Source organism: Pundamilia nyererei, unplaced genomic scaffold (assembly GCF_000239375.1).
Source record: "Pundamilia nyererei isolate P.nyererei 1_Seehausen unplaced genomic scaffold, PunNye1.0 scaffold00090, whole genome shotgun sequence".
Lineage (NCBI taxonomy): Eukaryota > Metazoa > Chordata > Actinopteri > Cichliformes > Cichlidae > Pundamilia > Pundamilia nyererei.
Window position 1 is genome coordinate 2,361,520 of NW_005187491.1, and position 11,856 is coordinate 2,373,375.

The 11,856-nt window shown below is 38.2% G+C and overlaps 1 protein-coding gene across 1 annotated transcript in view; it reads left to right on the forward strand.

The window, feature by feature from the left end:
* Nucleotides 1–11,856, forward strand: part of dgkb (diacylglycerol kinase, beta) — a 72,965-nt gene that overhangs the window by 31,035 nt on the left and 30,074 nt on the right. Inside the window, exons 14-19 of the mRNA XM_013912429.1 lie at nucleotides 68–169; nucleotides 2,698–2,771; nucleotides 3,390–3,464; nucleotides 5,685–5,770; nucleotides 6,458–6,547; nucleotides 7,677–7,837. Coding sequence (XP_013767883.1) covers nucleotides 68–169; nucleotides 2,698–2,771; nucleotides 3,390–3,464; nucleotides 5,685–5,770; nucleotides 6,458–6,547; nucleotides 7,677–7,837 — 588 coding nt within the window. The remainder of the gene's footprint in view (nucleotides 1–67; nucleotides 170–2,697; nucleotides 2,772–3,389; nucleotides 3,465–5,684; nucleotides 5,771–6,457; nucleotides 6,548–7,676; nucleotides 7,838–11,856) is intronic.

The following is an 11,856-nucleotide window of genomic DNA, read 5'->3' on the forward strand; positions in this document are numbered from 1 at the left end:
TATATATATATTTAATTGCAGGGAGAAAAAAACAAAGCTCTTGTAATTGTGTGACCTTTGACCACAGGAAAGACAGTCTACACTGAGGAAGGACTCTCGGTCAAGTCAGTCAGGCAGAGGAAAGATGCAGAGAGCCAATTCTGTCACAGTCGATGGCCAAGGACTGCAGGTTGTACTCGAGACATTTGACAGTTTTGTGCCTTAATATTTTTTTATAGTTTTTATTTACTAATCACAATCCCATACTACAGTGAGTGCAGAATTCGTGCTTTGTTGTTTGTTTGTTTTTTTGTATTTTATTTGTTTTTAGATATTTCATTGATAATAAGGTTATGCTTCACAGTTTGAAAAGGCCCACAATGAGGAGAGGGGGTTTGAGAAATCCTTAATTTTCAGATTCATTAATTTATTTTAAAATTACAAAAGTTGAAAAATCTGTTAGTAGTTGAAAAAATCTGTTTTAATCCAGTGAAAGCACAAGTCTTCACTTCACAAACAAGCGAACATACGACAGTCCGATTATTTGGGGTGCAGGTGCAGAATAAGTGGTTATATGACCTGAAACGTTTTGTGGATGCCAAGAAATAGGCTCATTTTGAAATAAATAAAAACAAAGAGTAACTGAAATACATGTTAAAAAGCTTGCTTGCTAAATTCTGCACAGCCATAAATTGGATACAGTCGGATTATTTTAAGGTCCCATCCAGAAATCAAACCGTTTTTCATGAATACTGAGTTTTTCAAATGAAGCTCTGTATGATGGGACTCTGCAGGCCCTGCTGGTAATCAGTATCCCATGGCAGAGCCTTGTCCAGCCTGATGCTCTCTAATATCTGTCAGCCAGCATGTTGGCGATGGAAGCCTGCCGCTGTCTGTGGCGACTGCACGTCTACGCGTGGATGAGAGAGAAATATGATGAATCATATCCCAGGCACATCCATCTATGCTCCTCGCTGGCTAACCAGCGTAATAATCAAGATTATTATTTATAATTACAGGAAGTAATGGATCACTCTGAACTGGACAGGGAGCTCATTAATTCACCCTTGGCCTGCTGGGATAGCAGGCAGGGGGAGTTAAGTGCTTCATCTGTGTCAGGGAGAGCACTGGGCGAGTTGTTGCAGACTAACTGCAGGAAGGGTAATTCAAACAGGGGCCGCTGAGTCAGAGCTTGTTTATCTGGCGCTTTGTGAGATCGGCCTCTGACATCGCAGGCTCTGCCTGTCCACAGATTCACTACCACTCAGAGACACTGGAAAATCCGTTCTCATGTCACTCAAGGCAAACTGTCTGGCTGATTAGAAAGCAGTCGCAAATAAGTACTTGGTATCAGGTTGAGTATTGACTGACTGTAAGATAGAGGACTTCTTGTTTTTTATGTCAGAGCATTCAAAAGTTGAGTTTAATAGTCCCAAACTTTAAAAATAATATTTAAAAGTATTTAAGGATAATGTTGTTGTCAGCTTGACATTCTATTGGTGTCAACAAAACCCCCAAAATAAAACAAAACAAGACAAAAAATATCAAAAAGTGATGCTCAAACATCATTGATGTAGAGGTCTGTTATTGTCAGAATGTTTAAAGAGAACATGAATTAGTTTCTGTAACGTAAGGTGAGTTGTTTCCGTGAGTGATGTGTTTGTGACTTTAATTCACCAATCAGGAGTGGCACTGCCACACTTGTGTTTTGCGTAGTGTAACGACAATACATGCTTTCTATGCTATTCTATTTATTGCTGCCAAAAACACAGATGCTGTAGTTCATTTTGAGGCAATCCTGATTAATTGTCCTGGACCTGGAGCTTCTAACCACTGTAGTTCACATGTATTAATTACCTACAATGGTGGTGCAATTGCCCACCGGTGGACAGTGAAGATACTGCAAGAAATTGTAATTAAAAATTTTGCAGTGGAATTTTACATTTTCATTCCAATTTTTACTTTAAAAAACATGTAAAACAGAAAACTAGAACCTATGAAACAAACCTACTGGATTTCAAAATGAGATGTTATTCATCATTTTCTGACCTAGTCTTGATCATCATCATTAGTGGGAAAAAGTTCAAATGGAGCGGTTGTTATGAGGTCGTAGTAAAAGTATTAACAGAGATATTGTCTCATGAAGCAAAATGAGGAAAAGATATAAATGAACCAGGGGGAAAAATAATGAAGGACATCCTTTGTCATATGCTCATCTGCTGGTTGAATATCCAATGAAAGATCTGAGTGGGTCGGCGTAAATTTGAGAATGACTTGCCTGCGGTGAAAAACTATATTTACTTTATTTGAGTAAGAATGAATACATGATTTTTTTTGACAATAAAAAAGCAAAACAACGTTTCTTTGAAAAATAAAGGTATCAGTTCCTCAAAAATCAAGGGACCTGTGATAGTGTATAATGTAGTTTCAGAGATACTGGCTAAATTCTCCATCACAGCTCTTTCTTTATAATTAGACATTATAATTAACCCAAGATTAAGTTTTTACTCAGGCGAAGAAACATGAAGCACACACAGACATTATCCCAGCCAGGTAACAGGAAAACTGCAGTATGTAACGAATCAGATGACTGGCATGCCTTGAAAGTGCTGTATATACTTGGCAAAATTTCTGAGGGATATGGCTTGAAAGTGAATTCCTGTGAAGCATCCTGCAGTCTCCAAACACCAACAGTTTGTTTTGACATCTCCCATTCAGATCACAACAATAGAGGGCACTCATCCTCTGCTGGTGTTTGTCAATCCGAAGAGCGGGGGGAAGCAGGGAGAGAGGTAAGTACACAATCTGTCTCAACATGCTACATGAAGCCTCTAAAGCCCCGCTCCTCAGCTGCAGAGGGAAGGCAACAGCGTGGCCTCTGGCCGCCAAGTGCTTTAGGCTTGCTCAGTCAAATAAAAACAAAATAACATTTACCTAAAGCACTGGACGCCTCTGCCGTCAGCTCTCTTTTCGTTCTTTCTCACACACACATACACACACACTCTTGCTTCAGACAGCCTTCTCACTGTCATGTCACTGGCTGGTTCCCCTTCTTTAACCCAGGGCTAATTGGGTTATTACTGAAACATATTCTTTCACTCCTTATTACTCCGGCCCTCATTTGTTTAAATTATGAGATCAAAATATGACTTCAGCCAGTTGATATAATGAAATTGAAATTAAAATGAATTAGTCTTTCTAATGGTTTCTCCTCAAGGGGACTTTGGGTATGTCCCACCCCACTGCCCAGTCCACTGCCTCGTTACATTGTGATTGGACCCTGGACTGCATTTGCACTTAACAGGCTAAATTCCCTGAAGTGGAAACGAATGTGTGATGTTTGAGAGAGCGACATTTGCATTGCTTCTTAGTTTTTTCCGATGTTATTTTTTTATTTATTTCTTCTGTAGGATTTACAGAAAGTTCCAGTATCTTCTGAACCCAAGACAAGTCTACAACCTGGCTAAAAATGGACCCATGCCAGGGTACGTTGTTGACCAGATCATCTTTAGTGATATCTCACACATCTGTAGTGTGAGATACCGTTTTAAAAATGTATTATTTCCATGAAAGAAGCTAAATGTCAATATAATATATTTTTTCACAGGTTACTTTTTTTAATGTTTAAAGCATCCAAATTTCACACTCATATGACGATTGAGGTTTGCTTTTTTAAAGTGTTTCAGACACGAGAGGAAAAATCTGCAGCCCTTTTATCAATCTAAGATCTAAACCCTAAAAGCAGGTAGATATTTTCCAAAATGATTTGTGTTTAAAAAAAAAAGATTATATTTAAAAACACTGTAGCTTATAACCACAGATAAACACAGAAAGCACATTAGCAGCCTTAACAGAAATGAAAAGGCTGTTTCAGTGTACTCATGAAAATCAGAGTATTGTTTTCTAATGGAATTAAAAAAGTGAACATGACTGCTCTTAGATTATTAAATCCCAAAACAACTGCCATGATACATCTAAAGAACTGGAAAAAAGAATAAATAGTAATAATAACGACTATAGTATAAACAAAGCAAGAAAAAAGGAAAAATAAAGATTCACATTAGTTTTATATTTTTTGTTTTATGTGTTAATTTTTCTTTATTAGCTTTATAACTGGCAGCAGTATCTGTAGTAAGTTACTTTGCATTAAGAAAATTGTCTTTTTATATAAATTATTGTGGAAAAATTGAAAGAACTGTTTATAAAAGGAGAAGAAAATATAGGAAAAACACAAAATCTAAAAGCATCCCTTTGTTTGTTACCTCACTAATCAGATCAGCTAATGACCTTCTGTTTACACACCCAGTAGTGTTTTCGGTTGTTGCCCACATATAATAACCACCATCACATGCAAGAGAGGCCTGTAGCATTAAACCTCTCACTCGGTTCCCTCAGAGAGAACAGACACAAATGAGGTGAGTTCACACATAACAAATCCTGGAGACGATAGCATCATGCTGACGAGCAGCGACTCCATATGCATAAGGCTGAACGCAGAGCTGGTGACACAAGTGACTGACGGATAGAGAGAGGTGAAACGCTCGCCATACCACATGTGATCGCGCATACAGACAAGCAGCTCACTGCAGGCTGGTGGTGTGGGCAGCTCCAGGTTTCCTATGGTTCACATTTGTGAACCATAGGAAATTAAGAAAATGAATGGATGATTTACATGCACAACGCTCCTCCACTTTGCTGTTTGCGTCCAGCAGCGTTTAAACACACAGGAATGCCTCAGCATCGTGCTGCCACGTTGTTTGGCTTTGATTAGATGTGAAAACAGAATCTTTGTGTCTTATAAAAAATAAATACACAGCAGCACTCACAGGGTAAAAAAAAAACCCTCCACGAGGTTTAGACTGGCACAGCTTTCACTGCGCCAACGCAACTCCCAAGTTTTAGGGACTGACCTTGTGGCCACTGTTTGTTTCTCTGTTGATGTGGCTGAAGCGTCACCTGCCTCTCCTCTGCAGTCTGGGGTCGAATCCGTGGCTTCTTCCTAGAGTTGAGAACATTCCAGATGACCTTCTCCTACTCTAACCTTGTTAATATTTTGTCAAGTGTACTCACTGCAGCACACATTAGCAGGGTGAACGGTCACCGTCGGACACTGCAGGCCGAGGCAGCCGCACGCACTGCTGTCAATTAGCTGCCTCAATAATGCAATTACAGCAAATTAAGTGTTTGTTTCTTGGTATTTAAATATCCCCAAAGTTGCCTTTCATGTTTGCGGCCGTCTGTTTTGCGTCTAATATGGTTTGTGGTCCCAGTTGGAGAGTAATTGAGCGAATCATTTACCCGCCATACGAGGCTTGGAGGCTGGCTCATTCAGTTAGGGCTTTGTTATTGTGAAGGAACGGAAGAAGTTGGACTGAACACTGCCTGTCATGATCCAATTAGGCCTCGAACAGGCAGGCTAGCTCACTGAATGAATAATTATCAATGCGACATGTGTTATTTTGTGGGATTAGATGGGGGTTTGCAGTGAAGCAGTGTGCTGTTGCAGTAGGCTCAAAAATATGCTCATAATATGCACACTGTGTCTGTGTCATGTGAATTTTAAACGCAAGAAAGACTGAAAAAAGAGACATTTTAATGCACCTTCACTTGTAAAATCATTTTCAATTATTTTCAGGGAAAACTGAAGATAAAAGATATCTTCTGTAACCAGTGCAAGACATCTAAAAGTAAGACGTTTGTTACAGGTTGAATTTCTTCAGAGATGTTCCTGATTTCAGAGTGTTGGCCTGTGGAGGTGATGGCACTGTGGGCTGGATCCTGGACTTCATTGGTACAGAATATGCTACTTTTCAAATTTTTTTTATTTTGTCACAACTTTGCCAAGAATTTGGTCCTCATGTTCATTCCAAAAAAAAAACAAAAAAAAAACTGCAAGCCTTCTGAGGTGCTACAGTACATGTGCACATACTGCATTCAGTTACCTGTAAAGTAATAAACATAGTACTGTAGCACTTAAACACCCCATTTCCTTTTTTGGCAAAATTGCCTTTGTTTTTATTATTTTTCAAAGGCTGCAGCACTCTTGTTGTCCAGCCTGAAATGGTAAAGCGTAATAAATGGGTTGTATATGAACACTTTCATTACATCCAAGCCTGTGTATTCAGAGGTGGTAAAATGGGATGATTACGTGAGTTGGAAAACAACATATTAGTCATCATTTGAAGGGAAAAAAAAACACCCGGCCTTCTCTGTTTGGTCTTGAAGATGTGTTACTTGTTTGGGCTCTCAAAAATTGCCTCAATTTTTTATCAATCAAAACAAAGAGAGGTAATAACTGTCAGGCAAAATGTGCCTCTTGAAATAGACTGTACAACTGGACATTCATGTTGACTTCTAGTATTACTAGTTGGGCTGAAAAAGGGATTTGATGGTTTCTTTGCAAGTTCTTGCAGTGAGTTTGTTTTCTTGGTTTGGCCTTGTTTCACATCTTGTTGTGATATTTGTCCTGCTGCTCTAGATAAGGCCAACCTGGACAAGAACCCCCCTGTGTGTATACTTCCTCTTGGCACGGGCAACGACCTGGCAAGATGTCTGCGATGGGGAGGAGGTACTGACAGAAAACAGATACATAACAGTCAACAACATGGCCTCACATCCCTTTGCTGTAGTGAAAGGTAGAGGTATAAATGTCCTGCATTAGAAATCCAGTGTTAATATTGTTTGTAACGCTCTAATTATTCTGGAACATCAATGTGACTAAAACTAATAATTACTTTATTTGGTGCTCTAAAAATAATATGCAAATTAACTGATTAAATAGAGCAAACAGTGGAATGCCCAGAGTGATGTCTACATGTTTTGTACTTTCCAGGCAAATACATAAATATTCAATTGTATAAAACAAAGAAAAAAAATGTTATTTATTTATTTATTTTAAGAGACTGCTTTGAGTTCATGGGCAAGCACTTAGAGACATGCGGAAGGAAAAACTCCCTTTTAACAGGAAAAAAACCTCAAGCAGAACCAGGCTCAGCCATCTGTCATGACCAGCTGAGGTGGATGTATTGGAGAATTGTACAGAGACCAATATCACCTAAATAAAGCACATTCAACAATAAATAAATAACTGTAGCCAAAGCTGCCCACACAGTGTGTTAGTCTGTTTTACTGCTCAGGAATTTATAGATTTGTATTCTATATTTCACAAGCATTAAAAAAATGCTGTCTTGGCCGTTTTTATTCAAAGCCACTACATCTCTAGAAATACTTATTTATATGGGGAGTTCACATTTGAAATGAATATAGAAATTAAACTTTGAGACCAGAACTGGGGGTTTTTTCCCAACTAGGCTGTAGACATTTTTTTTCTGCTGTAAGTGAGGCAAGTTTTAACTCACTTTGGATCCAGCCTCAAAAGGAAATGCCGTTTTTTGGCACTTGTGAACTGATGTAATTTTTTCACCATAGGTCAAAATACCAAATAAAGACCAAACAAAAATGTCCAACACAATATAACCCAAGGATTTTATAATAACAAAATCATTAAGTATAAGTAACAAAATTGAGTAATACTGGAAGTAAATTGTCCATATACATGTATAAAAACTTATTTGGAAACTCACTTGTATTTTCGTGTATTTGCCCATGCACCTGTGTTTGCAAAGTGTCAGTCATGTGGCACGAGATATTCTAGACCCATTTTAACATCTCACTTGTCTCATCTTATTCTTCCTGAGGCTATGAGGGCGAAAGCCTCCTTAAGATCCTGCGGGACATTGAGAACAGTACAGAGGTGATGCTGGATCGCTGGAAGATTGATGTCACACCCACAGACAAGGAAGAGCGAGGGGACCCAGTGCCTTACAGCATTATAAACAACTACTTTTCCATTGGAGTGGTAAGTTGAACACTGAGACAATAAGGTGCAAAGATACCTTTTGTTGGTGTTTTATGTTATATGATTTTGATGTAATACCCTTTGTCAGATCTTCTCACTTTGAACAGTATTTAATAGTGTTTAGTGCTGAAGAAAAAAACATGATGTCCACATTAAATACATTTAGATGTAAATAGTCTTTGTATTTGATTTTATGTATAATTGTTTCTGCACACACATAAATGGCAGCTAATTGCATGTTGCTTAGCAATTGCATGATGCCTCTCACTACAAAAACACCTGCTTGTGAAGGGGATTGGGGTAAGTCTCACGTTCTAGGTGTCAGATGTGACTCTCGTGTTGAAACAAACAAAAGAAAAAGCAGTAAACTGTTTAGCATCTGCATATTCTCAGGGATTTTGGTGTTATTTCTTCACACATTTTTAATAATCAAAATCAGCAACGTAAATATTTTGACTGTTTTTGATTGAAACAAAAAAAAAATCTATGAATAAGTAAACTTGCTAAGACTATAAAAACAAAGAACGATGTGTAAAAGAAAAAGGCGATGTGCAAATTAAGATAAAATTAAAGATTTTATGGGTTTAAAAAGTACTTTAGCTTTAGCTGGAAAAAAACTACAATGAAAACCAAAAATTCAACCTTAGGCTCAATGTGTAAAGTGATGTGTTGAAATATAAATACTACTAATAATACGATTACAATTTTAACTTATATAGATGCTGCATTCCCAGGTTGGGTGTAAAGGCTTTAACACGCTTATATCACAATGCAAGACATAATAATAAACAATAAAAACAACCACAATAAAGAATCTCAACGATGAACCAGTTGCAATATAAATTTCCTTGTGGGGCTCGCGTGCTGTCCACTAATCACAGGGTTGATAGTTTGATCCTCACCTTTAGCAAGATACTGAACCTCAAGCTGTTTCTGCTGGGAGGCCAGGGCCATTGCTGTGTGAGCATGTGTAAACAGGTGAATGGGAAGCATTGAAAGTGCTGTGCTGAAATACTGTAAAGGCTCTCTGTAAGTGGAGACAATTTATCACTTGTGCACTGCTGAGAGAATGTGAATATGGCACCTTTTTACGCCTTACACACCAAAGGAAGGTTCAGTCTTTGTAAGAAAGAGTCTCAGACAAAGAATGATACCAGTAGACAATTTAACCTAGAAAAAAAATAGAAATAGCTGCTAACGTGTGGACTCCTGTGCTTAAAATTACAATTCCTCTCTCAATAATTCTTCTTTCTGACTGTTTTGGAAGGTTGAATACAGAAGGTAGAACAGCGAGTGGAGTACATGCAGTAACAGCCTAATCAGTCAATTTATTTGTTGTGATCACATTGTGGTTAGACCTTTATTGAGATGTGCTCAAACCTCTACCGTCTCTGATCGATAAACAGGGCCTGTTGTGTATTTGCATGAAGTTACGCATCCATTAGCACCTCCCCTGTCCATCAGCACCATAATGACACTGATTTCACGTAGCTCGTGTTAGCCATTACTGATAAATGTCAGGGGGAAATATGGTAATTGACATTTACAGGTGGTAGAGGAGGGAGTCGCTCGGGTTTGTCAGATTTGTAGAGACCATGGCAGGGACATAAGTGATGCATGGCCCTAGAAATGTTAGTTGAATAACACCTCCAGCCCTGGGCTCTTAATGACGATGTTTGAGGATATTAGAGGACGGGTCTTGTTAACATTGTGATAAAGGAGAACAATAGCTGTAATCTGTCTACAGTGATGAACATATGGTGATGTGTTCAGGGGGAAGTGGTAACAGTTTGAAATACATCCCAGAGCATTCATCCAAATGTTCAAATGCATTAATAGCCTAGCATAAATGTCAGACACACAAGTTACTTCATCTGCTGCTTCATTTGGAGAACTTTCAAGTCAGATTTATTGGTGTAGCATTTTCAGAAACAACAAGTAAGTGAACATTCAAAGATCGACTTCTGAAAAAGGCGATCACAAACAAGAAAATAAATGTATTGCTATCAAATTATATAATATCATTTATATATTAGCATTTTTCATCATTATGTTAAAATGGTACATTTTTGTCTACTTGATTGTAATGGAGATTGTTGATGGTAAAAACAACATTCAGCCAAATGCAAATGGGCCTTTTTAAAAAACACAGAATGTACAAAAGATTGTTGTTACTACTGTGAAGCCATCTTTTGTTTTGTGTCCTCTCATAGTAGCTGCAACTGTGCACCATGATCTTTTTTCTTCAAAGTCAGAAGTGACTATGTTTGAATGCGAGGGTAGAGTACTAAGTCAACTAAAGTTAACACTTGCTATCTTTGTTAGCAAAGTGTATCAATACCCTATATGCATGCATCATGCAGACATAAGTAGCTGCTAATGTATCAGTAACACAATTTAGTAGCAGAATTCATGTAGCCAGGTGTGTCAACACTGACTTGTTACCTAACAATGCATAACATTAACTCTTAACGCATTTTAAAAAGTGAGTTATACTGCACAAAAATTCACCCCCAAAGAGTTAAGATAAAAAGCTTTTTTTCTTCTTTTTTCCCAAACTGCCAGGCAGACATTTTTACTTCTTGCTTCGAACTTCGAAACTGATGTTAACTCTCTTTTTGGTACCTAAAAGTGGTCATTCAAGAAATTTTTGATACTTCTGCACTGGCAAGACTGTGATTGTTTTAAAGGTACAACATGCAGCTTTGAGCAGTCGTAGAGTTGGGTTTCATTCTTTTTCACTGAACATTTAACTTAAGTGAAATCTTCAGTGTAGTCACCAGGTTACCATTGATTTTTCCTAGTTGCAAGGAGGCTGCCATCCTGTTTTTACGCTTGTGTGACTGAAACATAAAGATGCATAATTTTGCTCAAAATGTGGTGGATTTTAATGTTAGTATGTGCAGTCAACCAAACATGCAGTACTCTAAAAAAAACGTGAAGTTTTAATGCTTTAATGATTGCTTCTTGTTGAAGCAAACATTGAGAGAAAACGTCTTTGGCCTGACATCTTTGGTTCATAAACTCATTATAACCCCTATTGTCTTTGCTCTGTTGGTGGGATTAGTACACAGCGGGCGCGATGATGACAAATGAAGTTGTTTGTGGGGGATTAAGAAGACTTTGAGGTCTCTATGGATTTGAGTGTGATACAATATTTTGTTTGCATCAAATTTTTTGCTTTCCGTTGAATGAGAGAATTACATTAAAGATTATGCGACAAGTCAAGCTAATAATTACTTCAGAGATTATGCAGATGAAGAGTAGATTGTTTCTGTAATGACACTGTTGAAATCAAAAGATCAGCAATAGCAGCCAACTCGGACGATGACTGTCACTGGCAACATATGCTTGAAAGTCATTTCCATGAGTCCTTTTAAATTTGTATTCATTTTAGGATCCATTTGGAGGATCCTAAAAGCAGAGTGGTTATGGCACATACCAGACAGATTTTGGCCATCATCTCTTTGTGCATTTCCTGTCTTTCTTTCTTATGTCCCCTTGTAATAAAGGCCAGAGGTGTTTAAACTTGACTGACTGCTCTGATACTGGTCAGTCACCAATAATGCGTTATAGTAACCGAAGAACAAAAGAACAATACTTTCTCTGATCTCATTCTTGTCCCACAGCACAGGTATTTCTTCTTCTTTCTTTTTCTTGAATTTTTCCAGCCTAACCTTCTGCCATGGCCCAGTTGGGTTGAGAATTAATGACGCCATCCCTTTGGGAGGATGTGGAAGTGACGTGAAGTGTAATGATCTCAATCAGGGCCAGGGGTGAGAGACAGAACTAATCACTGAGCGCACTCCGCTACCATAATGCAGTCAGTCGCCCTAATGACCCTGGCACTCCTGTCAAAGCCATTACTCTCCACTGTAGTGAAAGGCACATCAAACCGCTGAAGCCCACTCATAATTGGACTAAACTTTGAGCTATGAGAGGACATTACACATGTCCTGTATTAATTTGGGTGCCAGATTTTTACATTGGTAATTATTTGAGGGCAGCTGGGGCTGAGG